The sequence below is a fragment of the Choloepus didactylus genome, chromosome 17 (assembly GCF_015220235.1).
Source record: "Choloepus didactylus isolate mChoDid1 chromosome 17, mChoDid1.pri, whole genome shotgun sequence".
NCBI lineage: Eukaryota > Metazoa > Chordata > Mammalia > Pilosa > Megalonychidae > Choloepus > Choloepus didactylus.
The window spans coordinates 45,396,386-45,423,591 of NC_051323.1; the positions used below are offsets into that span (position 1 = coordinate 45,396,386).

Genomic DNA, 27,206 nt, shown 5'->3' on the forward strand with positions numbered 1-27,206 from the left:
AAAGAAGAGGATTAAGACTTTGCTAAATATGGCCCTGTGGCAAGCTTCAGTTCCTCATCTGTGAGGGGAGAATAAATATAGCATACAAATGTTATGATAAAGGAGAAAGCTGGTCAAGTGTTTTAAGCTCTTCAGCAGACAAGCTTGGCTTTCTAAAAAAAGACATACCACAACTTCAGAGGTAGGGCTACTTCTTCTGTGCCCGGGGAGGTGGCTTCCCTCATTGTAAAGGATTTAGAGCTGAAATTCTACATTGTCTGAAGTTGTAATTACTAGTCCCTTTCACTAAAACAGAGGTTAGCTGGCCTTATGCAGGCAGAAAGAAGGTGAACGTCAGGTCATACTTCCTTGCCGTAGACTTTCCTAACCGTTCTGGCACAAATTCATGATGTGGAATCATCATTCGTTTATTCCAACAAGTATCTGCCAACTCTGTGCCAAGCACTGTGTCCAGACCAGTGAATAACTGACAGAGGTCCTGCTCCTTATGGACTAGAAAAGTGACTCAACTGGGGCAGCACAACTCCCCGGGGAAGTGTTGGAAACTGGGGAGTTATTTTTGGTTGTCAGAATGAATGGGGCGGCCTCCAGGGTGCTACATCGCCTGCACAATGAGGAACAGTCCAGCACCCTGCATGATCACTGAGGGTACCGCGAGGCGTTCAGCAACACAAAAACCCCTTGGACAATGAACTGAGTCTAGGATCTAATACACTGTATGTATAAACACAAACTATTGTTTGCACAGTTCTAATGAATTACCTAGGAAGGTAATTGCCATGCAAATTGGAGGAGAAAGGAAGATTGTACTTTATTTTGTTCAAAACATTCCAAGAGTTGCTTACCATTGTAGAAAAGCACATGCCACTGGCAATGCTGCTCTTGGCATCCAAAGAGCCAATAAGACCCAACAACGTCAGTCAACATTTGTAGCTGTCCCAGTAATAGTAATTCTACCTCCAGGTGCAGGCATCTAACTACTTCTTTATGATTTCTGGAGTGTCAGGCCTGGGACTTGAGGAATTTCATCTAAAATAAACATTATTTTTGTATGAATTACTTTCCTTTTATTTCTCCTTCAAATTACTGCTTGGATGTTATATGATTTTTTTAAATGATGTTTACAGGGAGGTTATATGACCTATAGATTTCATTTGAGGACAAGTAAAGGAGAAATATTTGTTTAAGAAAGGGGTTGGATCTGATATAGTTGAAGCACTGAGTGAGGCATTTAACAAACTGGACAAAAATGACTCTAAGTGGAAACTGGGATAAGTATTATGATAGAAAATACCAGATATGGGGATAGAGAATAATCAGGAAGACCAGCTTCAGTCTAGGCGGTCGGGAAAGACCCCACTGAGGGAGTGACACCTAACCTGAGATGGGAGGAATGGTTTAGGGAGCCACATACAGAAGAACAGCCCAAGGCAGGAACATGCGAACACGCTTGAAGGCCCTAAGAAAAGGCCAGTATGACGAGATGCGGTTGGAGAGGCAGCCAGCCCAGATCTTCAGGCACCACAGTGCAAAGTCACTGGAAGCATTGAGACCAGGGAGTCGTGTAATTTGATTTTTTTAAACAGATAATTCAGGCTGCTTTGAATTAGAAGGGGGCAAGAGTAAAAGGAGAGAGGTTAATACAGGAATTCAGGTGAGAAGATGGTGGCTCAGACTAAGTGGTAGCAGTCAACAGCAAGAGAAATGGGTAGATTCTAGATATATTCTGGAGGCAGAGTCAGGCATGGTGATGGGTTGGACATAGGGGTTGAAGGTCAGGAAGTATCTGGAAAAATCCAGGGTTCTGGCATGTGCCACTGGATGGGTTATTATCTTTCACAGAAATGAGAATGACTAGGGCTGGAGAAGCACATGAGGGAGAAAACGAAAGAGGGCCATTTTGGACACGGTAAGCTTGAGATGTTTGCAGGCAGTCAGAAAAGCATCTGGAAGAGCTTTCACATCTGAGTTCCATACACAGGTACCCAGGTGTTTATCAGATACCTCCTTTCGACTGAACCAAAAGCATCCCTGAACTAAACTCATTTCTTCCCCCTCAAATCTGTAACTCCTCCAGTGTTTGCCATCATGGTAAACAGTATCACCACCCAAATAATCAGGCTACCCAAGCCAGAAACCTGCAAATCCTTATCACCAACCCCAAATTCATGCATAGCATCAACCTCTAACATACACACGCACTCCCCAAATAAGTCAACCTGCCTACTTATTCTCACTCTCCCCTTTTCTTCTTTGCACTGTTTTATCTAGCTAGTGCCTCCTCATCCTCCAGGGTTTGGTCTAGAAATCGCTTTGTCCAGGAAGTCTTTCCTGAACTCCTCCCCTCCCCCAACCCCCATTCAGTCAAGCATCCCTCCTGCACACTTCTCTAGAACCCTGGGCTTCTGCCAGCCCGTTTCTTACACTGGAATGTAATCATGTGATCTGTATCTTCCACAGGGCTTCCTGAAGGCAGGGGGCTGTGCTTCAAAGCTTGGCTTATAGTATCATTTATTAAATACTTGCTGAATAAATGAGGGTAGCATGTGGGAAGAGACAGTCGGAAAGGTAAACTGCAGCTACATGAGAACGGCTTGCACTAGGCTAGCCTGCACCTCCTCTACACAGCTGGATTAAGTGGATCGAGTGTCTGAATTCTCCAGGAACAGGCTGATTTCTCGGGTTGCCCCTGCCACTTTCAGCCATGAATCAAGTGGCCTCCTGTGATCAGGGCTATTTTCTTTAGTCCAAATAATGGGTCCAACCCACTTGCCTGAATAGAGTGAGCTCTAAACAGAACTCAGACTGAGAGACACTTTCAGCACTTTAGTTCCTGCTACTGTTTTTCACCCTTGCCTTTATTTCATTTTCTTGGCATTTATTTTACCTAGGTGTGGAAGACATCATTGACTGTCTATCCAGCATTCTTTCCCTACTTTTTCCTTCTTTCCAAAACTCTGATTTAGTTCAGGACCCAATCCCTCCTCTACCCAGATACGTGTCCCTGGGAACCTTGACCCCACACTTAGCTATCTGGAGAGTCCCTGGTTGGCTTAAGCCAGTCACCATCATCAGTCCACGTGTTGTTCCCCCACCCCTCCCCCACCACGACCCTCACCAAAGTCACTGGTTCTTAGATGTGCACATGACCCCATGGTCCAATCAGAATGAGGTATCCCCGGGATTGTTGAAGGCAGGTTCCTCCTCCCTCCCTCCCCCTCCCCCTCTCTAATGGCATATAAGGATCAGCCACCAGGATCGTTTTTGTGACTCGCTGGCCCACCGCTGTAGCTCATGGAGACTGCACAGGGACCTGCTCTTCACCAGCCAATGCCAGAGCTCAGTAAAAGAACCTGCACTTTTCCCACGACTAGCTGCTTGGAGGGAGGCATAGGTGAGTACCAGACCTGACACTGTCTGGAGCATTCCTTCCCTTTTTAACACTGGGGCTACAGAAGGCCCTAGAGCGCTGTGGTTGTGATGCCAGCCGGGGCTTCCAAACGCCATGGGGGTGGGGTGCAGCCAACACAGAAGTGGCAGCTATGGAAAGGCCAACCCCAAACACCACTTTCCTCGGCTGTGGACTAACACTGCCCTTCCCTGCCTTTGAGGCCGGGAAGAAGCTTAAGTAGTTTGAAGTCTCTCACTGACATGCGCAGTTGCACATGTCCTCTTACCACACCAGAAGGCAAGTAGCTTAGTAGCAAAGAGAAGTATCTACATCCTGAATAAGTCTGAAATGCTGGTTTTCTCCGTGTCCAGATGAGGTGGCCAAACAGCATGGGGATGTCAATCAAACCATCACTAGCAAACCCATTTGGAACCTGAATACTTAAACCACGCTCCCCAGGCCCAACACATAGTGCAAGCCACCATCTGAGAATGAGGTTTCTCGACAGGCCAGCAAGTTCAGGATGACCTAATGAGGCTACAAACACCATTTTAAAGATGCATACAGGTCCACAGTGTGCAAAGCTGTGAGCTTGCAGGGGCCCACACAAGTGCACACACACACACTCACATACAGATTTCTTTGAAACCTCAACAGGTGCTGCACACAGCAGAAATGCCCTGCAGGAAATCCCCAGAGTCCAGCACAGCAATTCCTCACGGCCCACATTAATCATATCACACACTTCTACCTTTTGGTGTGCTCCTACACCGTGCATATTTTATATCCTCCCCGCCCCAGACTGCTCTTCCTGGCCATCAAAGCTACCAGTCTGTATCACCTTCCTTCATCTTCTCTCCTCCTCCTCTGGCCTTTGTACAGCAACTCCAGGCCTGGAACCAGTAAGCTCATGCTTTCACCCAACCAGCTACCCACGGGGCCTTCGCTCTAAGCCTATGAGATAGGGCAGCTCCCACTTTACTGAAAAAGAAACTGAGGCTCAAAGAAGTTCACTGCTTGTCCAGTCTCATGAAGCATCAAGTGGAAGTGAGGCAGGAAAGCAGGTAGTTTCGGACTCTTTGTTTTAGCCAGGCAGTGTATCATAGGTTTGGGACTCCTACCTTTTGAATCTTTTGAATCACAGGCTTACTACCTCTATAGCTTTGGGCAACTTACTTACATTTTCTGTTTCCTTTATCTATAAAGTGGACTAACAATAGATACTCCTCTGAAGCTGCGGGAAGATTACGTGAGCCGAGAGGTATGAAAGGCATATGAAAGGTATAAGGTCAGTGTTATAATTAAATGGGATAAACAGGTCTAAAGAAGCCTTTGAATATATGCATGAGATTAATGATAACAGACAAATATATTAAGCGCCACAGGAATTCAGAGGGGAGAGAATACAGCCACCCTTGAGGACTGGAAAAGGCATATGTGGTAGCTGCTCGTTTACAACCATGAGCAGTAGTGCTCCTTCTCTATTCAGTTTCAGCAGACTTGGGACAGAGGTATAGGTGGAAGAGAGGGATTGAGGGTAAAATCGACTTTGTGAAAAACACACCAAGAAGTTTTGTTGGTTTAATAAGTGAATATGTTTACATGGCAGGCAAGGACTGAAGTCAGATATGTTATTAAAATACCTAGAAAATAGCTAAATCAATACACTTTAAATATGTTTTTTTAAAAGAATGGCTAATAAGACCTGAGAAATGTAAAAAAAAAAAACAAAACAAAGCCAAAATGCACATGGGCTTTGCTGTGGACACAGAGGCCAGATATGCCACAGGCTGTTTTCAGTAGTTGATCTGCAAAATATTTCCTGGACACACGTTTACACCAGCATCCTTTGTGTCCCGAGAAGCTCAGGCAATCCATGAGTTGGATTCCCTACTCTAAAACCCAGCCAGGGAGACGTGACATTTCCTGAAGGAAACTGAGGACCAGGGAAACAAAACCAAAGAGAAGTAACACTACAGGCAGAGGAGGAAATTGGCAACAACAAGAAAACAACTTTATGAGAAGCACCAGATAAACTGTCATTCCAGTGGCATCCTCTTTTGTGTATCCTCATAAAACCCCTGGAAGCAGAGCTGGGACAGGTGGCATCATCCCTTCCTCCAGGGCACTAGGTAAAGTGGTGGCAAAATCGCTGAGCGACTGTGCGGTGGAGGGGGGTGGGGACAGGGAAGGGGAGGGGCAGCTTCAAACTGAGAGCCGAGCGCCCTGTGGTCTGCTCACACTGCACAGGGGCTTGCCATGTTCCGACCCTTGGCCCCATCCACGGAAGCTACTGAGGAGAGGCCCCATCACAGCCTGCAGCCCATCATTTCAACTCTCTACTGAGCCTGTGCTATGTGCTGCTTGGAAAATCCCCTCAAAGAACCCCTAGCTTAGTTAAGCAATCCACTAAGACACTGACAGCAGGGGGAAGTCACTAGAATAGCTGATTACAGACTTCTAGTCAGAAGAGGGCCTGGTTTGAGGTCCAGGGTTGCCACTCATAGGCCACATAACCTTGTGCAAGTCACATCAATCTCTCTGATCCTCTTTCCTCATCCATAAAAAGGAAAGAAGGGAGGGAGGGAGGGAAGGAGAGAGGGAGGGAAGGAAAGAGAGGGAGAGAAAGAGAAAGTGGGAGGGAAAAATAATATTGCCTATCTTATAAGGTCAGTGTTACAATTAAATGGGATAAACAGGTCCAAAGAAGCCTTTGAATATATGCATGAGGTTAATAATAACAGACATATCTATTAAGTGCCACAGGAATTCAGAGGCGAGAGAATACAGCCACCCTTAAGGACTGGAAAAGGCTACACGGAAAATTATTACCCAAAGTTTCTCTATTAATCTTCCCCATTACGGCACTGATCTTCAGACATCTTCACTGGCTCCCCACTGCACCCTTTACAAAGTCCAACTTTTGAGCCTAGCATTCGGGGCTAGCCATGGCTAGCACCAAGCTCCTTTCCCAACCTTATCTTAAACAGCTCCTCTGCTGATCCCCTACTCGGTAGCCAGTGTGAACTGCGGTGCTCCCACACTGCCTCCCCAACTTCTCCTCCTCCGTGCCTCTTTCTGGGTTTTTCTCTCAGCCTGGAATGCCTTGTCCTATCTGCGTCCCCTCCCTACCCCCAAACCCAAATACCCCTGTCATATGCTCTAGGAAAACTGTCCAGACCCTCCCCCATCAGTCCTAGGAGCCAGAAGTGCTCGTTCCTGCCTCTCAATGTCACCGATACCTGGCAGGTTCAGGTCATCTATATAAGACGACTCTAGTAGGATACACTAATAATGTCAACATAAGGCCACATTTTGAAAGATGAAACTAATGAAAAGCAAAGCATAGTAGACAAAGCCATCTGCATTGTAGTAATATACTAAGAGATGACTGAGACACCTGAAAACACCCAAATCCAATCAAACTAAAGAAATGCTATCTAACAGAGCATATTTTGGCCTGTCTGAAAAAATATGAGAACTGAAAAGTCATAGTTTATACTGACCCTACACAGAGTCTAGCAAAGTGGAAATTGCACAATTAGAATATTAGTGTCTATCCAGCTCTGCCCAAGGGTAAGATGCGGGAGCTGGTAGTCATGCAGATTCTTATCACCAGAAAGCAGGGCTCTCATGTGGGAAGGAAAAGTTCTTCACAGGCTTCCAGGACCCAGATGAAACATAAATTTCTTCTAAGTCATTCAACTCCCTATGCTCCAGAGCCCGAATCCCAAGCAAGTGTCTTATGAATTCATTTTCACAGGTTCCTTGATGCTAAGGAAAGGCATACTGGATAACAGACACTGAAAAGAATATCCACTACTATAGCTTTGCTCTTAATATTTATGTTTTCTAATTATTAAAAGGGGGGGCTTCCATTTAAATCCTGGTTAACTGAATACATGCATTTATCTCTGCTCTCTCCCCATCTCCTCTAACCTGTACAGTAATTAAACAAACAAACAAAAAAAGGCAGAAAGCTACAAGGATAAAGCAAACTAGAAAGACGACAACAAACAGAAACAAAATTTTAGAAGCTAGAAGACAGAAAGGCACGTGAGAATTAACTTGTCAGGATTCAGGGAATCTGAATTCTGAGCCAGCAAAGAGGGGAAAGGTAAGAAGCATCTCATTTTGCACTACAGAATCCACTCCCAACCCAAGGCATAGCAGTCGGAGCAGTGTCTTCTGGAAATGGGGTTGAAAGTGGAGCCATGAACATGAGGATGAATGGAAAGTCTGCTTAAGAAGCTGTTAAATCCCAGATCCCTTTTTTTATCATGGTAAATGCTCTCCCCCAACCCCGGTGAAAGGCAGAGACTATTTATTCTCTGGAAAAGTAAAACAGCAGGCTCTCTGGATGGAAGGACACAAGGTCCAATAGAAGATCAGGTACATACTGAAAATTGAGACTCCCAACTCCCTTCCTCCACTCAGCTTCCAGCATAAATCCTTCTGGCAGGAGAGCAGAAGATTCTTTTCTAGGGAATATGACCAGCCCAAGAGGAAACACCAAAACATCAGAGGTTCCCCAGTGAAGAGTCAAGGAATAGTTCTCAACTGGTTGGGGGTTGGAGTGGGTGGGTGTTGTCCCAAGGGAGCATTTGGCAATGCCTGAAGACATTTCTGGATGTCACACCTGGGAGTAATACCAGCATCTAGAGGGCAGAGGTCAGAGATCAGGGACACTTCTAAATATCCTGCAATACAAAGGACAGTCACCCACAACAAAGAAAATATCTAGCCCAAAATGTCAATAGTGCTGAGACTGCGAAGCCCTGACCTACAACAAAGACGAGTGCCCCCCACCCCCGACACCGACGCACACACAGAGCTTCCCACATGCTCTGGCACCACTCTTGTAAATATGAGTAGACATTTGAGGAACATCTCTACCATGAAAGACACAGACCAAAAAGACAGACTATGCAAGGAGACAAAAAGTTCAAAAAACAATCAATATTCTCGGAGAAATGAGAAAAGATATTCCATCAAAAAACAAAATAAAACCCAGAAGATGTTTAAAAGGGGGTTGGGGGGGCATCCAGAGAAGAGGGAAAGGATCTTGAAAATTAAAAATAGAATCATACACACATACAAAGAATAGAAGGCATGGAAGACAAAATAAAGGAAATCTCTCAAAATTGAGCAAAATGACAAAAAGAGAACAAATTTAGGAAAATTTTAGCAACTCCAACATGAAAACACTAGGAATTCAAGTGTAACAGAAGAGCTTTAATGGAAGTGAAGAAATAAAAGAAGTAAGTCAAGAAAACTTCCCAGAACATGAGTTTCCAGATTGAAAAGACCCACACAGTACCCAGCTAGACCTACCCCCAAAAAGCCCAGGATCATATAATTTCTGGAGGGTGAAACAGCAGATCCTAAAAGTTTCCAGAGTGGAAAAATAGGTAACTCACAACAGATCAAGAATCAGATTAGCACTGGACTGCTCTACAGCATAAACAGAAGTGAGACGACAATGACGCAATGCCTTCAAAATTCTGAAGTATAAAAAATATTTCCAATATATGTTCAAGCTGTCAATCTGGTATGAAAGAAATAAAAACATTTTCAAACTTATTGGGTCTCAAAAATTGCCTATAATGCAACTTTTCCCAGGAAAGTAATAAAATATATGCTCCATGAAAATGAGCAAATAAACCAAGAACTCATGAGATCCTGAAAGCAGAGATCTAATATAAGGGATGGAGGCAAAGGCAATCCCAACAGTGTTGAAAAGAAATCCCAGGAAGACAGCTTGTAGCAGGCTAGAAGCACCCAGGCCAAGCTGGAGCAGGTCAAAAGGCTAAAGAAGGATGTCTCCACGAAGAAGAAACTGATAGAAAGTCTGATGTGTGTCACTGCATGGAAGAGTAAGTTTGAGGTTAATTAGTGAGATGTACTGAGAAAACTAAGCAAGGAAAGTACTAACTCCAGGGAAACCAAAAGTGGTACATGAAGGAAAAAGTAATTATAGTACCGTAGGTGGCTCAGCTGTGATAACAATGTCATAAAAATATAACACTTGATCATCGGGCAAAGTGAAATTACAATACAGCTATTGGAGAAGGGTGGATGGGAAGTAGAAGGTATATATGAAAGGGAGCTAAAGCCTCATCATTCATGATGTGAAGTCAATAGAGATATTTTTTATCTAAATAAACACCTAATGTATGACAGTGTTTGCCTGCAGGGAATGGGAAAGGTCTTTCCTGTGGGGGAAGTAGAATGGGATTTTTTGTTTCTTCATAATAGGACCTTATAGAACTGTTGACTTTAAACCATTTGCATATATAACTTTGATAAAATTTTTAAAATGATGTTAACAAATTGGGGGAAAACAAAGTATAAAGAAGATTTTTAAAATTATTCAGTATCACCACCTAGAGCTAGCCACTTTAACATATTTTGACTACTTTGTTCCATTTTTTTCTCTGCATAATATACATATGCATATTCAAGTTGTAATCATGCTATATATATGGTTTTGATTCTTGCTTGTTTACACTGAACACATATTAGCCTTTTCACATTTCTTTAAATAATGGTCGAAAGCACAGTTTGTAATGGCTGCATAATATACATCATGCTATGATTTAACAAGTCCCTTTTTACTACACTTTAATGTGTTAATAACTTATCACTATTTAAATAACACTGTGAAGAATATCATTCTATATAAATCTTTGTGTACTCTGAATGTTCCCTTGGCATAAATTCATGGAAATGGATAATTGCAAATGTAAAGGTCTTTGCTAAATTAACCTCCAGAATGTTTATATCAGTTGTTACTCCCAACAACAGAGTATGAAGCCTCCATTTCCCTATCTCCTGGGTATCAATGTTTCCTGTCTTGTCCAAATTGATAGGTGAAAAAAGTTTTTACTTATGTATCTATTTGCTCTCTAGTTTTTAGTTGTATATCTTTGCATACCATGTGTTCACAGGCTATTTGCTCTTCTTCTTTTATGAGCTCTTCGTTTATATCTTTTGTTCATTTTCCCACTGAGGCCACATGGTAAATTAATCCTATTGGTAACCTAATTTAAAACTTGATCTCTTATTAGTTAACACAGATCAGACCCGTGGACCTGATGATTTGTGGGTGCCCTGATAAAATCAAGTTTCTGAACTAGGCTGTCCCACCAAGTACCCGCCTACCTGTGAGGTTCTGGACTAGCATCCAGGCAGCTGGGCAACTTTGGGACACACCTCATACTCCACCATTTTTACCCCCTTGTGGCATGTCCCATTTTTTACCTGCATTTTGGTCATCTGTATACATCTTCTCTCCCCATTCTGTTCCTTCCTAGAGGGGAATAATCCTATCCCACAGTCTTTGTGTTCTTCACCTGACCTGACCTGTATTTCCCACCTAACAGACACTCATAGATTTGGTGAATAAAGATCTAAGACTATGGATGGAGGTGGGAGGATCATGAATAGAGGCGCAGAGCCAACAAGAACATCAAAAGGGCATGGGGGAGACCAGCCCCCACCCTCTCTGAGGCAGGGGCGAAGGCTGCGCTGGACATAATGACCAGCAGGCCTCCAGTTTCTGCCTTGCAACTCTGAAAATGGCTCCCAGAGCCTGGAGAACATGTCCACAAAATAAAGAATGACAAAAAGGAATAAAAAAGAATGAAGTACTAATCATGCTGCAACATGGATGAATCATGAAAAGTCTGCCAAGGGAAAGAAGCCACAAAAGGCCATATACTATATGATTCCATTCATATGAAATGTCCAGAAGAGACTAATCTATAAAGAAAGGAAGTAGATTAGTGGCTCCAGGAGAGCTGGTGGGTGGGGAAGATGGGAAGTGACTGCTAATGGCTTACTTTTGGGGTGATGAAAATGTTCTGGAATTACACAGTGATGATGGTTGCACAACCTTGTGACCACACTAAAATCCACTGAATTGTATGTATGCTTTAAAAGGGTGAATTTAGTATGTGAATTATATCTTAATTTTTTAAAAAATGAAAGTGGAGGAAAGCAGTTTGAGTAATCACTCTCTTCATCACCCCAACTTTCCATGGCTCCCCCCAAGGGAAGCATTCAATCTCCTCTCCCTGTCAAGTGGCGCCCCACAAGTCTGCTCTCCCCCACCAACCGACACACACACACACACACACACACACACACACACCAGAACATCACAAAAGACCACAGGACACTCTGGAGACACAGCTTCCAGTGAAGGATTCCTACACCTCCAGACTTTCTGGAGAACAGTATACACTCACAGCCATTTTTTTGTTTTTGTAATCCAACTAGACCTGGCAACCTTTCTGCTAATGGGTTCCCAGATTTCAGAAATGAGTTTCACTGTGCTTAAACAGGCAATGCATTCAAACAATCACCCATAACCTGTTTTTAAAGACCAGACAGGTCAGAATTCCCTTTAAAATGAGCTGATCAGAAAATTAATATGGAGGTGACATTAAGTCATGGAAAAGATGCTTTCCATAATAATCTTTCCGAGAGATTCTCTTAAATCCAACACATGGCTGGTTCCTGCTGCAGCCCCTTAACTTGTGGCAAGCATTAGGCACCATATGCAGCCCCCTGCCCCACCCCATCCCAGGGGCTTACAATTTGGGTGGGGAGTAAAGGTTTACACACAAATGAAACCAAGTTCTAGATTGCAGGCTGTAGACAATTTGCTGGGTAAACATTCCAAGAAGGGATTTAGCCTGAAGAGGGGCTGGAATTGCAGGAAAAGGCCCGTCTAGCTCTCTGCAGCCTGGATGAAGACCTGAGGCTCCCTCCTGCTGGACGAGGGCCCCGTGTGAAGGAAGCAGGAACCCTGCCTGCCTTCTCTGCACCCCCTTCACATCTAGCCGCTTCCCCCTCCCTCCAGAGCCAAGGAGGCCACCAGAAACACCTTAAGACAATGTGTGAGCCTGACCCAGGCTGCTGGAAGGGACAACCCTTTGAAAATTAAACTGGAGACAACAGAATTTTAATTGACCCAGACAATCAGAATTTAACGCTCTCAGTGGCAGCTCTTCGAGGGGACAGACTTTGAGCCAAATCATTTATAATCCCGACCAATCATGCTGTTTGGAAGAGGATGGTTTTCTACACTGGAACAAGTTTGAAAAAATAAAAGAAAGACAAAGTTTACAAGGTGATGGTGAAGGTGGGAGAAGGGAGGCCTGGAGGACACAGAAAGCCTCAGAGCCAGAGAAGAAGCAGTTACTGCCCAGACGGCCTTTCCTCCAGCCACTGCCCGTGACCTGCCTGTGGGAGATTTTAATACAAAAAGGATGTCATGGCCTGTTGCAATGGAACCAATTTAGCACAAACCCAGCTGGCGCCCATCTCAGGGGCAGTGCCTGGCATCACCTGGAGTGCCAACCTCAGCCTCGTGAACAGAGCCTGACCGTGGTCTCCGACTCTGATTGCTTAACGTGTAGGAGAGAAAATGGCTTGGCCCTTAGGCCTCATCAAGGAATATCCATGGAGCCTACTGTGTGCACGGCACTGGGCCAGGCAGCACACTAATGGAGCCAAGGGCACCTTAGGTAGTTCTGCTTCTGTTTTCTCATAATAGTGCCTTGGCCTCATTTCCACCAGGCAGCACCAGTGGCTGAATGATTCAGTTCATTCCGACAAATACAGAGAGTCCCAACCACGGGAAAAGAATCAGAAATAAGAGTGTATGGGTGTGTTTGGCAGGTTGGAAGGGGTTTTAGAAAAATGAATAAATTATGTTCCAGCACTCCAGGGACAGTGCACAAGGAGGGGGGAGGGCAGAGGAAGGAGGTGGTTTGCTAACAGGAGGTGCGTAAGTGTACAAATTCAGTGCCTCTGAAATTTATCCTGCATCAGCATCACCTGAAGGGCTTGTTAAGACAGATTTCCCAGAGTTTCTGATTCAGCGGGTTTGGGACGGAGCTCAGAATTTGCATTTGTAACAAGATTCCAGGAGATGCATGTTGGTTTAAGGACATACTATGTGAGCCAATGAAGTAATTCAAATATTGGGGAGCATCTAGTACATACAAGATTCCAATCTAAGAGATGACCTGAATACCCCTACTCAAATTTTAAGGCTTAGCTCTTATTAGCAGTTCACCTCCTTGGATGGGCAGGCACTGACCCTCTCTAAGTCCCCAGGGAACAGGCACTCGTCCCACACCCATCACTCATGTGTTGACCCAACTCGGGGGGCGGGGGGCCTCTGCCTGCCCACAGGAAGTGCTCAGGGAACTTGCTGGCCAGCTGACAGAGAAACATTCTCATGGGGTCCTCACGGCCACCACCGGAAACAGCCCAGGCTGCAGAAATGTGACAAAGGGAAGCGACCAAGAAGGCAAACAAAACGAGCAGGAGATGACAGAGGAAGTCTTTGGGTCTAATCTACAAATAGATTTGAAGGGCCATTTTCCCCTAAATGAGAAAAACAAAGAGAGAAAAGAAAGGCCTGGGGCAGCCCCTATGGGACAGAAAGGACATCTGTCATTTGCAGGCGGAAGCTGCCCTCCCAGGCAGTCCCCCAAACAGCAAACTGATGTGGTCAAGGCTAGTAGGCAGAGCAGGGCAGAGGGTGCAGAAAGGGGCAGAGCATTTCACCATTCCTCCCTCCTGGGAAGTGGCGGCAACCTTAGGCAAGTAGCACTGAGCTTCATCCACACACTCCTCAGCAATGTGTCACCTGCAGCACCACCCAAGTCCCTCTTTTTAAGCAAGTGTGGTGGTTTATAAACAGACTGACTACACACTCTTAACTTCCCCATGGCTGTTTCAGTAGCAGCCCCTGCTTGTTCTATCCTCAGACACTGCTCCACCAAGTCTTCTATCTAGAAACATGATAAGCCTGGAATGGACTTTTAACATGAATTATCCAACAAGGGAACATATGTGATGCAAAGGAGATGTTTTGCATGGTTGGGCAATTAAATTTAACATAAAGAATACAGCACTTGGAGTCAGACAACCTGCCCTACTAATCTTGGCTTTGCCTCTTCCCAGCTGTGTGGCCCAGAGCACATCACTTAACCTCTCTGAACCTGCAAAATGAGGCAACCACCGCTTACCTCCTATTTCACAGAGCTGGGGAGAGGCCTCTAGGAGGTGAGAGATGTAACATGCACTGTACGCTGTAAAAATGCCATTCAATGACCAGTGTGCCATTAAGGCCCAAATGCCACCCTGAGCCTAGGGGACGCAGGCAGGCTTGGGATGGAGAGAGGCAGCTGGTTCACTACTCCCACCAGCTGCTCCAAAAGTAACAACAGTAACAGACCCTCCCCCCACTTTCTTTTCTTTCTATTAAAATCAACAGGCAACACAGCACCAGATTAATATCTCTCTAATTATTAAACTGTCAGTCACCGGGTGAAAAATCTCTGTAATTTAGTTATCAACTCTATTCCACATGTTGACACTGATAGCAGGGATCCGAGGTCCATAAAAAGACACATTTGGGACACCTCCTCTCCCAGCCCTGCTCCTCCCCACCCCGAATATGAGCTCTCCCTAACCCTTTGCCTGCACGATCTAATCATTAGCCCAAAGCTTCCCAAGCTTTCACTTCATGGCACACATAGAAAATGAGATGATTTGTTCAGCACACTGCAGGTAGGGTGGGAGGAGCACAAGGAAGTAAATGACTGAGATTAGATGCTCAAGCTGGAGGTCACCAGCCTGAGCCCTGGCTGTCCCATGCCCCAGCTAACCACCCCCAGGGCTAAGGAAATCCAGATCTGGGAGCTGGGAAGCTCTGACTTGATCCAACAGTCCTATAAGGCAGCTATTACAATCCCCACTTTACAGATAAGGAAACTAAGGTTTGGGGGAGGTCAAGGCCCTTGCCAAGAAGTGGCAGAACTGAGGCACGGACCCTGGTAGTCCACCTTGAAGGCTCACACTGATGACTGGTATACTCTCCCACCTCCCGCTCATCCTTCAAGCCTAGCTCTTCCAAAAAGCCCACCTCTGCCACCTCTTCCCAGCTGGGACCGTGCAGCGTTCGATTTCACTTGAGGACATTTCTCTTTATTTGGTCTGATCCCCTTCTTTTGTTTCCCCCCAGAAGACTGGAACACAGTGCTGGCGCTGACTCAACACCAACCAAACTGAATTCCTGTGGAGCCCCCCAAGGCTGGCCTCTGACCACTTACTGAGCACCAGGCCACGTAGGGTAACTGCATATAAAATCTCTAATCCTTTCAGTTAACTGCAAGATGGAAATTCTCTCCCATGTTGCAGAGGGGGCAGAGAGGCTCACAGAGGTGAGCTGGCTGTCCAAGAGTCTCACAGCTACCAAGAGTGAGAGCTGGGAGTCAAAGTCTGGGAGAATCCAAAATCCACACTCTTTCCACTGCGGAGCTGCCTCCTCCCCAGAGTGTCCCAGTGCTCCATGAATCAATCTGGGAGAAAGAGATCTCAGAAAGGATGCAAAGGGCTGAGCTTGGGATGGGGGTGGGGAACAGGCCCACTGGTGACTACTAAGCCCCTGGCCCTGTGTGGGAATAAAACTGGTGGCCAGCCACGTACTTACATGCCTGTCACTTTGAACCTTGCTTTACTGTATTAACAAAAGCTTTTCCAGGAAAGGGGTTGTGCCTGAGCTATTATTTCGCAGCTATGACCTTTTAGCACAAATTAGTTGACAACCAAATAGGAATCAACTCAATTTAAAAAAATATTTGTTGGGTGCCAACCATGTACCAGGTACTGTGCTAAATGGCTGGAAAAGTGGTGGAAAGACAGACACAGGCCCCTGTCCTCATGGAGCTTAGAGAAAGCAAGAACTAGTCCAGGAGGCATCCCTTGCTTCCTCCTGCAAAGCTGGGGAGCCCCAGAAAACTCTGAGGCCCTGGCCACCCTGCTGCCTGGGCAGGCCTCCTTGGCTGGGTCTCCCCTGATTTCCTCCTGCAAAGCAGCTGCCTGTGAGGCACTAAAAGAGGAACATCAAACTGCTATGGACAAAGCAAGCTGCTCCCTGACCCCAGCATGCCAGATTAGGGCAAAACCAAGCTCCTCAGAGTGAAAGGAAATTCAGCTGCTGAGGGTCACTAATTTTAATTTTTACAAAGACATGTGTGGCCTTGTGTTCTGCTTCTTTATAACTGCTTCTCTTTCTTCCTCCTGGCAGCATTGCTATACTATGTCTGAGGCCTCTTGGTAGTACCCATTGCTGCCAACACATATTGCTAGAAACTGATACCTCCCCCCCCATGGAGAGCTGCTTTGTTTTGTTTTGTTTTAATGTCATTAGGCTCATCTCCTGAAATCCCAAATTCTGCAACAAAACTGCAAACAGCCAATGCTTCATCAGGCCTCTGACCCAAAGGGTTTAAAGCAATGCTTCTCACCTTTGTCATATCATGGCACACACAGAAAATGACAACGTATGTTCAGCCCCCTGTGGCTGTACACTCTCTGTGCCCCTCCCCGGTGTTGAGGTTGGCTATCTCAGCACACCTGTAACACCCATTCCCGAATCATCTGTTGGGAAGCTTTGGTTTAAACAGTGTAAATGATACCAAACCTCAAGAGAATCATGACAGAAGCAGAGAGGGCCGGAGAAGCCACACGGATCAAAGGGCCAGTAAGTCTGCAGCACAAACAGAAACCAGTCCATTTCAGTGCCAGCATCCCACCCCTGCAGAGCTGGTGGGGACTTCCCCCACCCTGAGTTCCCTGCCTGCTGGACCACAGTCTGAGCTGGCACATCCCAACCCACATCAGAGTCCAAAGAAGGGGATTCCCAGGCACAGTGAGAGCAGACGCTCTGGAGTAAACAAAGGCCATCCATCTTCCCAGCACAGAGGAGGCTGAAACCAGCATTCCCAGGTGATGCCGTGCAGGTTGGAGATATAAATAGCTTCTGAAAAGGCTAGCAAAATGCACAGATGACAAATCCACAGTAGGTTACTAAGGGAAACCAGGATGCTTAGTGCCAGCCTCTCACCTGTTGGAGTTGATGTCTGGAAGGAACCCTGTGGCTTCTCTCCAAAGCTCTCCCTGGGCCCCTCAGGGATTGAACTTGGGGTGCAGGGACTGGGAGCCTGGACGAGGTGAGCCCTCATCAGTTCCTGGCAGGCCCCATCTATAGTCAGGAAGTCCTTTTTTTCCTAACTGCATCTCTGTCTGGTCCCATAGCCCATTAACTCCCCATCTCCATCCCTGAGAGTGCTGTGTGGCGCCCTGCCTGAAGGACAGGGGCAGCCTGACGAGCAGCTGTGCTTGCTCCTCCTCTTCTCCCTTCCCGTTATGCTGGGCCCTTGGGTGCTGCCCCTGCAATACAGAGGGCGGGGCATCCCGAGGCTGCCCCCGGCAGAGCTTCCTTCTGCAGGGGACGTGCCTCCCCCAGGCACCCAGCAGCTTGCAGGGCAGCCACGGCTGCTGGGCTATGTCAAGTGAGAATCAGATCTCACTTGTCATTTAACAAGAAACCCTCGGGGACACCTGAGATGTAGGATATTTATAGCTCTCGTGCACGCATTCTCTGGACTTGTATTTAACAGACATGGCAACAAAACACCCAAACGCATACATATGCACTTCTACATACTGAGATAGTGGCTAAATCTGGAACTCCAGGGATCCCAAACTCATCCCCAGCACACATGTGGGTATTCTGGGAGCTGGGATAAACTGGGCTTCAGTCCTTCCCTCTTCAAGGCATCAAGTTCTGCCTTCCTGCCAAGGATTAAGACATCGGCCTGGAGCCCGCAGCTAGAGAACAGTTTGCCAGGCAGCTCCCCACTGGCTTGTCTGGGCAGGGACTGAGAACTCTTCTCACTCCTCTTTGCTCCAAAGAGTGCAGAGACAGGAGAAGAAAGCTGAGCACATAATGCAGCTGCTGTGGAGCCTACACTGAAGTCCTGAGAGCCAGACAAGAAAGGAGAAGCTCCACAGAGGCCCAGACAGGAAGCCAGATGGAGGAGGAAGACATCTCCCTCAACTTCTACTCCAAAATGCTTGGCAGTCAAAATGTCTCGGCTGCTCCTTGACCACCCAGGGGCTTGGCCCAAAAGGAGAAGGCTTTCCTTTGGCTGCGACGCTGGTGAGTGTGTGGGGGGCGTTGAGGGATGTCCCCAGGCAGAGCAGGTAATGGGGACTGACCTCTCCAACACACATTCACGTGTTCCCTCCCTCCCCGCTAAGACCAGCAGAGGTCAAGTGGAAAGAAGCTTGCTCTGGAAGGCAAAAGGTTGTCTACTATAATCATCCCTCGAGTGTAGTTCTCCAATACGTAATTGGGTGAATGACGCCTGTGGCTTTGACTGGGGTCCAAGCAGAGGCCAAGAGTAAGTGACCTAGGGAGGCACCATTGCTGTTATTCAAATACAGTGAGTGCCCACAGGCACGGGGAGGGTTTTGGAGATATAGCAACTGCTTTCCAGTGCTGTGAGCTTCCTCCTCATCCCATCTTCCTTCTCAAAAGTAAAACCAACTGAAGCCTCCATACCCCACTTGTTTCTCAAATTCCACAAAGAACGCATAGTTATTTCTCTTACATCACTGGAGATGCATGCTCTGGTTAAGAACGGGTATTTAGAGCAGGGAGCACTCAATTGCATCCATGTGTCTAGCGATGGTTACTGTGGGAATTATACAATGCAAAGCTGGCTCCATACCTCTGCTGAAAAGGTTCTAGGATTTAGCATTCTTGCAGAATTTCTATCAACTCCAGGCATAACACACTGTTCTCTTCTACCTGTGATCCCTTCCCCCCACAAAACTGCCCACAATGTAGTACAATAATTGCTTGCACACAAGTCAGCAAATAAATTCATTAACTGCCCCCCACCACCACCACCAACATAGGACATGACTTCCAAGGGAATGAATCTCCCTGGCGACACGGGACATGACTCCCAGGAACGAGCCTGGCCCTGGCAGTGAGGGATGGAAAATGCCTACTTGACCAAAAGGGGGAAAAAAGAAAAGTAACAAGCCGGGGTCACAGTGGCTGAGAGATGCCAAATAGAGTCGAGAGGCTATCCTGGAGGTTTCTCATATGCAAGCTCCAGCTAGACATCCCAAATGGACACAATATGCCATGCCCTTACCAAAAGTAATCTCTAAATACCTAGATTCTTACCTGAGAGTCTATAAAAGATTCACTCACTAAGTTTTTTCTCTCAGAAATTTAAATCCACCGGAGTGTTCCTATGCCAGACAAGTCCTAAAACCCAGGGGCAATAGTTTCTTTAAGAACAACAATCTTTAAGAACAATCTCCAAACTGTAGACACCCCCTTTCAATATGAACAAGTTAGGGTGCTCACTGCCTAGACACCCCAGAAGATGGAGAAAGAGATTAAGTGAAAGGAAGGAGTAGCAACAGGCAAGATAGGATTTGATAGGGGTCTGTGAATACTGAAACTTTATATAAATATATATATATACACATATATTTGGATGTTGGGGTGCTGGCACAGCTGGAAGGAGGAAAATGACATGGTAGAGCTGTAACCTATAGCATCCTCTGAAATTTGCTCTATAGCTACTCGTTGAATTGTGCTTTGAGGGTCTTTAGCTTTCTGTATACACCCTACATTGCATAATAAGGAAAGAATTGAAACTGTGGAACTGTAACCCATAACAATTTTTGAAATTACCTATATAACTGCTTGAAAGTTATAACCTTTCTGTATGTATGTTATATTTTACAATAATGGAAATAGCTGAAGTTGTGGAACTGTGACCCATGTCATTCTTTGAAGTTTGCTCTCTAACGACTTCTTGAATCATACTTTGAAAGTTATCACTGTTATGGATATATGTTAAAGTTCACAATAAAAAATGCATTAAAATTGTTTGCAATGTTTATTACACACCTACTATGAATGAAGAATAATGACAGCTGTTTTTACATACATTCAACAACTTAAACCAGCCTATAGTGCACATTGTAATTAATGCACACTTTTCCTAGGTCTCAGAGAAGGCAAACAACTTAGCTAGGATCACACAGCTAATACGACAAGGAGGAGACCTAAACCCAATCCTGTTTGATTCCAAGGGTTTTACTCCGTTGGCCATCTAGCTTACATATTTCTCTCTGTGTGATTATAAAATGGATCTGATACTGATTCATAGAGGCGTGGGGGCTGAATGACCACGCACAATTCAGGAATCTCCTACATAACACACGTGAGCTGGCATCTGACCCAGACACTTCTACCTCTACAGCCAGCACCAATGGCAGATTCCCATCTTAAATTTACTCTTTTTCCTCCCCGGGGGCTTAGCACAGTGCAAGGTACACAGGGGGCTCCTGTCATTAGGTCTCATTGATGATTACATCGCTGAGATTGCTCATTAGTTATAAGCCCTTAAATGCTGAAAGATAAATTGTAAGTTTGACCAAAAACAAAACTCAGTACAACCTCATAAAAGGCACTGAGAAAAATGCCAAGGGGGCTAGCACACATCTTGGCCAACGGAACAGGTGTCCCACCATTAGGTAAAAGTAGTAATGTGCAAACCTTATGGATAGGTTGATCCCACTTGGTACATGTTTTACAGTCCTCCACAGGACAGAGCAATTATGATGGCACATGGAAAGCACTGGTTTTGTGTGTGGGCACAACTCCAGATGGCTTTGGGCAAATTCCCCCCCCTCTGGACCTAGGTTCTCTCCTAGGTTGTATCAGATGGCATATATCCCACTCAGAGAAGGAGTATGAAGACTCCAGATACTATGGACACACAGACAATCAAATCAACCCAAGAGGGAGCTAAGCACTTCCCAAGGCTCACTGCAAGACAATTAAGACCCAAATCCCAAGCCCACTAATGTCTGTTAGAAGCTGTGTGACCTCAGGCAATCAACCTAGCTTCTCTGAGCTGCAGCTTCCTCACCTGCAAAAATGGAATACTACCTATCTCAGAGTTATTTTGTGGAGTAAATTAGGTAATATTTGCATATGACTGCACCATGCCTGATATGTAGAAGAGATTCAATATACATTAGTTGGTTTGGAATATGCATAGAACAAGTCTGATATATACATGTCTTACTGAATAGAGATTATAGCAAAAAAAAAAATGAGCATGGAATGGGGACAAGGGAAAAGGAGGAAAAGAAATTCAACTTACAAACACATTTCTAAAACCTCCCTCCTTTGAACCAGTAATTCCAACCCCTTGTTTATCAACTGTACTTTTTAAAAGTTGGTCTTATTTAAGTGAGTTCTGCCTCAATTCTCTTGCCCTCCACACCTTCTGTGGAGGCTGAATGAGTAACAAGTACAAGGCAGGCATCCAAAAGGGATGATGGAAAGCTGAGCACTGAATGTACTGACTTGGACCAGTATGGTTAAGTGGAGAGGCCTCAGGACCTCACTCTGCCAGCACTTTCTCTAGCCTCAGACACTCCTCTAACTTAACAGTTTAGAAATCACAGCCATCAAGGCACCCCTAATCATTTTTCCAAATCCAATGCAGAATCTAATCTGGAACCTACCATTTTGAAATCCAAATCTAGATGAGCTTCAAAGAACAGCTCTTCTTTATGGAGCACCCCATGAGTGCCAGGCTCAGTGCTAAGCATTTGGCATACGATAACTTCCCAAAGGGGAGGTCTTTTTTTTGTGTGTGTGGTTGTTTAAACTCATTTTACAGATAAGGAAACTGTACTACAGGACTTCCCCCAGAGATACTCTCTAAACCCCTCAGCTGCTCCGGTGTCCTCAAGGACTCAAGTCTGCATGGCATGTGGAAACTTCTGCCCCAGTCGTCAGGTCTAATCACAGGGCTGGGTTCTGCAGAACTTCACTCTACACAATCATCTTAACCCAGAATAAAAGTGGGTCTAGGAGGAGAGTGGAGCTGGGACAGGGAGATAGTGGGAGCAAAGCCTGAATTCCTCCGATGTGCAAGTACTGGTCAGAGGCTGCAGGAAAGAGTGTGCTTTTTTTCCCCCCTGCACAAGCTCTTCCAAAGAAAACCCAGACAAAGTCAAAGTCACCTAGTCTTCCGGGGGTGGGAAGCGGGGGGTGGGGGGTGTTTCTTCCTCCCAGATTCACACTGAACTCCTAACCCTTCAACCCTTTCCCTCCTCACCCAACGCCCCAGGGAGTGGCTGGTTGGTTGTTGTTGTTTTCCCCTGTGGTCCTTTGGTAACACCATAAATTACGTTTTCAGGGACTCGAGTCCCAGAGTGCAATGATGTTGTAATAAACACAACCAGGACCAAATGCCTTCCCATCATATTAGATGATGCCATTTCCCACCAATCAGGCTGCTCCGAAAGGCAGACCACTCACCAATGAGGGACCAGACGGGCTGTGAGGGGGAGACCTGGTCATCTGCAACTAAAAATAAGGGCTCCTCATGATTGGCCGCTGCCACTTTGCAACAGGAGTTGGGACCCACACAGGCCCATACAGAAAGGCACACACACGCAAAAACTTTCACAGGCCAGGGGTTCACATGGGTGGGCTGGTCTGGGTTTGTTTCTGTTTCCCTAATTTGCCGCCTTAAAAATAAAGACCTGAGTCAGAAAGAGGGCTCCTGGTTCCCAGCAGCCTCGGTTTTCAAAGACCCTTCCGCGCCCACCCATAACTGTGGAAACAGCTGGGGGTGGGGGTTTCTGCAGGCCAGGGGCTAGTCACTCACCTGTCCGGCCGTGTCATAAAGTCCCAGGAGGTACTGCTTGCCCCCCACGGTGACGCTAACTGCAAGGACAGAAGTGGGGGCGGAGAGAGAAGCTCACAATGACCTGGGCTCCGGGGCAATTTCGATCCCCACCAGGACCTTCCTCTCCCGACCCAGCTGTAGTTGCACGGGCGTTCCCGGAAGATGTCAACCCCTCCTCCCTTGCTCCTAGCTCACTGTGAAGGGGCGTGAGGTCGGGGTGCGATGTGGCCCCAGCTGTCTGCTCCCTTCTCCCAAGTTCCGTGGCCACGTCTAGCCCGGTTCCCCCCAAATGTCTCCCCCGGGCGACTGGGGCAGTAGGGGAGGGGCTACGGGGAAAGTCAAGGAGGTCGGCATGGAGCGCTTGGGTTTGGGGGTGGGGGGCTGTGAAGAGAAGGGACAGGGTAGGAGAGGGCATAGGAAGAGGCATCAGATGTGCGCTAGACGGGGGTAGCTGGAGGCAAAGCTCCGGGGGTGGGGCCGGGCGCTAGGCAGAAGGCGCGACGGGGGAGGCAGCGAGGGGGCTCTGCCAAAGTTGCTCCAAAGTTCCCCGCCCGGGGAGCGGCCCCTTAGTCAGCAGTTCCGAGGCTTACCTGCGTAGTGGTCGAAGACGGTGGGCACGTACTCCTCCGGGAAGGCGTCGTTGGCATAGCTCATGAGTAGGCACGTCTTGCCCACCGCCCCGTCGCCGACCACCACGCACTTGAGCATCAGCGCGCCGGGCCCGTGAGCCATGCTGAGGCCGGCCGGCCTCCGGGCATGGTCCTCCCGGAGCACCCGCCCCGGCCCCGGGCTCAGCCCCAGCCCGCTTGGGGGGTCCGCCGCCGCCGCCGCTCCGCGCAGCAGGGCCACCTCCCCGGCCCCATGCAGCGGCTCCCCCCGCTGGAGGGGAGGGGGCGGCGGGCCCGGGGCGCTGCCGCTGCCTCGGTCGCTGCCTGGGTCCCCGCCCCGGCCCCGGTCGCCGCGCCGGCCCGCTGCCCCGGCCGCTCGGTGCCCGCACCCTCTCCCCCGCCCGGCCTCCCCAGGAGGATCCGCTGGATCATAAGACCGTCCGGCCCCCAGGGAGACGGCAACTTTGGGGAGGGCAGTGGAGGGGAGGGGCCAGGCGGTTCTCCCCGCCCCGAGTCCGGCCCCGGCCCCCTCCCGGCTCGGCCCCGGAGGAGGGCGGGCCGAGGCGCCTCCCCGCCCGCGCCGCCCGCCGTGCGCCGTGCGCCCAGCGCCCCCGGCCCCCGCCCCGCCCGCGGCCGCCGCACGGCCCTGCTCGCTCACCCTAGCTTGACTCCCCGCCAGGGGCGCGGGAAGGGGGCGAGGAGGAGGAGCCGAGGAGGAGCGAGGGGGAGGTAGGTGAAGGGAGGGGAGGGGGCCGAGGGAAAATCGCTGGGGAGGAGCCGAGGGCTCCTCGCGAAAGTGTCCGCAGCGCCGGGAAGCGTCCAAAGGCCCGGTTGCCGGGGAAGACGAGGAGGCCTCTTGGGGAACCACGACGACTCCAACGATGACGCAATAGTCATGCAAAATTATACATATATATTTAAACTCCACCCGGAAGGCAGGATCCAGCCTATGGGTCTCTAAGTGCACAACGGAACTAGAAATCAAGAAGGAAGAAAAGCCAAGAGGGTTAAAAAAAAAATGGCGCGGTGGTGGTGGTGGTGGGGACCCCGAGCTGAGAAGCAGGGACTCCTGACATTGGCGGGCCCTCCCCTCTGCCCACCCCGCTCCGCCTTTCAGAGCAAGAGCTTGAATCATTTACTATGAAACTGGTGACTGAGGCCAGTGCAGCATCTTGAACCACTGAAGTACTCCACAGCCAGAAAAGGGAGACCCTGCCGGCCCTAGGACTCCTCAGATGTACCTGGGCCCCCCTGGAGGAGACATTCTCCGAGGCCCTCTGAGTCCTGAGTCCCTCAAAAGTGTTCGGTTGTGATTCCTGAGAATACACCCTGGTATTCTAAAGACTCGGCCTGGGCAAAGCTTGGAACCAAGCACCCGTCTTGCCATGTCAGGTTCACGGGCCAACGGTGCTGCTCTGAACACTGGGCACGGGGCGGGGGGATGGGGGGTGGGGTCCTCCACGCCGACACCGCCAGGCTTGCCCGGCCCGCGGCTGACGTGGGATAGATTGCTTCCTGTCATCGATTCACAGGATTAGAAAATGCGGTGTTTGAGAGGCAGTGCAGAGCTCAGCTGGGCCGTCTCCCTTAGGCTGTAGGTGAGCATACTGAGACTGGAGAGGTGGAGTGGTTATCCCAGCGGCTTCTAGATGCTAACAGAGTTCAAGGACTTGGAGCCCACTGGGAAATACGCAGTTATGTCCCCATTCGTCTCTTCCTAGGCCCCAACTCTCAAACTCCAAATCAGATTTCTACCCTCTCAGGACGACTCTGTGGATTATGGGAATTTCCTTGTGGATTCACACTGAAGCATCTCATCACGCCCGTCCTTTCAAGTTTGAGTTGTGGGCATTTATGTGGCTTCCTGCTTTGTATTGTGCAATGAATCTGGAAGATACTTTGCACACACTGAATTACAGGTTCAGGAAAGCAGTATAGTGTCTTGAAGTCAGACACATCTTGATTCAAGGCCAGTCTCTGCCAGTTCCTCTTCAAGAGGAAGAGAAGAGGGTTTGCCTTCTTTTCCTACAGGACCGTTTGTTCAAGCAGCATTTGCTAGGACTAGTTTTCTGAAAGGATTCAACAGACGAGGTTAAGGAGATATTGGAAGTACAGTCAGCATGAGACCTGAACCTGAATTTGGTACCAGTTCTGCCTCGTGTTAGCAGTGTAACCTTGAGTCTACCGATTCCATTCTCTAGGCCTCAGTTTCCTTACCAGTCGAGGTGAACTCATCTGAAAGGGTGAGATCAGGTCTCACCCTTGAGAATCCTTGAGCCCTTCAAGATGTGTCCTAAGGGATCCTGGTAAGTGCTTTGGGACAGGGGAAGAAGTTGCTAGAGTCATGAGAAGGCCTTTATGAGGGATGGCAGAGGCTGCCCCAGTCTGCCCTGAGACTGGAGGTTGGAGGCTTGCCCAAACCTTCCTCCATCCCGGTCTCAGGGCTCCAAGTTCCCAGGCTGCTTCTCAGAGGGTCAGTCATTTCCTAGGGGTCCAGAGAGCTGGAGAATCATCTCCAGAACCTCGAAAAATGGCCAAGGACCCTGGGTTCTGGATGCTCTGAGAGAAGCTCTGGGAATGTTAAAGCTCTCCAAGTGGGAACTGGTGTTGAATGAATCATACAGTGGTGACTTCACTGGTGATAGTGATGTCATTCCTTTGGCCCACAGAAATGCCAAAACCGCCTGCCAGGAATACTTAGAGCTCTAGGGCCAATCCCCCCTGCAGTGGCTATGGGGTGGGGGCAGAGCAATTATTCTGGATGCTCCAGGTCAGCCCAGGGGTGCTTTAGCTGGAAGGACCAAATAGACCTCAGCAGAACCTTGCTTTCCCATGGGCAAAGGAGACAGTGGCCCATGGTGAAAAACAGTTGTCAAATTTGAGGGATTTGAGGGACAGGAAGCAACTTTGTTTCTAAGCATCCCATAGGCACCGTGCTTGCCTCTCTACTTTTGTTTTAGCTGCAAATGTCAAAGCAGACACAGGTCTATGTGACAGCAGTAGAATTTCGTCTCAGCCTTCTCCCTCTTACTTTCCTCTACTCTCCCCTCTTCTTCATGGGTTCCTTCAGTATTTCACTTGACAAGCCGTTATTGAGGTCTGCTAGATGCCAGGGTTTATTTCTGGACAGGGAACAAAGAGCTAGAAAGCCACAGTGCCCAGAGGGGGTGGCGGAAAGGAACTGATGAGCAAACAGACAATTACTATGTAATGTGATCAGTGTGGTGGTAGAGGATAAAGAACAGGCTTCTGGAAGTGCCGAGTTTGCAGTTAGTACCTGCTCTGGGTGTGTGGAGGAAGGATTTGCAGAAAAGGTGTCATTGGCCTGGGGTTTAAGAGGGTAATACAAGTGTGCCAGGAAGAATGCTGGAGAAGGGCAGACAGCCATGCACCCGCCAGGCCCCGAGGTGAGAAGGAACAGCATGCAACTTCCTGGGATTAATGAGCCGCTAGGGTGGGCAGAACACAGTGTTTAAGCGGTACAGGGAAAGTGGTTTGTATTTCACTGGGAACCAGGTATTGGAGCCAGTTCATGGCCTCTGAAAGCCATGTTAAGGAGAGTGCGGGCTGCTGGGCCAGGCAGTCTGTGCT

The 27,206-nt window shown here is 47.8% G+C and overlaps 2 protein-coding genes across 8 annotated transcripts in view; one reads left to right on the top strand and one right to left on the bottom strand.

Moving 5' to 3' along the window:
• Positions 1 to 23,970, bottom strand: part of RHOQ (ras homolog family member Q) — a 33,523-nt gene extending 9,553 nt beyond the window's left edge. Inside the window, exons 1-2 of one of the 2 annotated variants that reach the window (XM_037807805.1) lie at positions 23,598 to 23,962; positions 22,987 to 23,045 (exon numbers count right to left, since the gene is read on the bottom strand). In XM_037807805.1, coding sequence (XP_037663733.1) covers positions 22,987 to 23,045; positions 23,598 to 23,739 — 201 coding nt within the window. In that variant the 5' untranslated portion in view covers positions 23,740 to 23,962. Of the gene's footprint in view, positions 1 to 22,986; positions 23,046 to 23,597 lie in introns of both variants that reach the window. The other variant, XM_037807806.1, reaches the window with a different exon arrangement.
• Positions 23,971 to 24,219: 249 nt separating this feature from the next.
• Positions 24,220 to 27,206, top strand: part of ATP6V1E2 (ATPase H+ transporting V1 subunit E2) — a 46,779-nt gene continuing 43,792 nt past the window's right edge. For 4 of the 6 annotated variants that reach the window (XR_005212492.1, XR_005212493.1, XR_005212491.1 and 1 more), the window contains exon 1: positions 25,086 to 25,921. The gene's annotated coding sequence lies outside the window, so the exon portion shown is untranslated. Of the gene's footprint in view, positions 24,345 to 25,085; positions 25,922 to 27,206 lie in introns of those variants that run through there. The other 2 variants (XM_037807799.1, XM_037807800.1) reach the window with 2 other exon arrangements.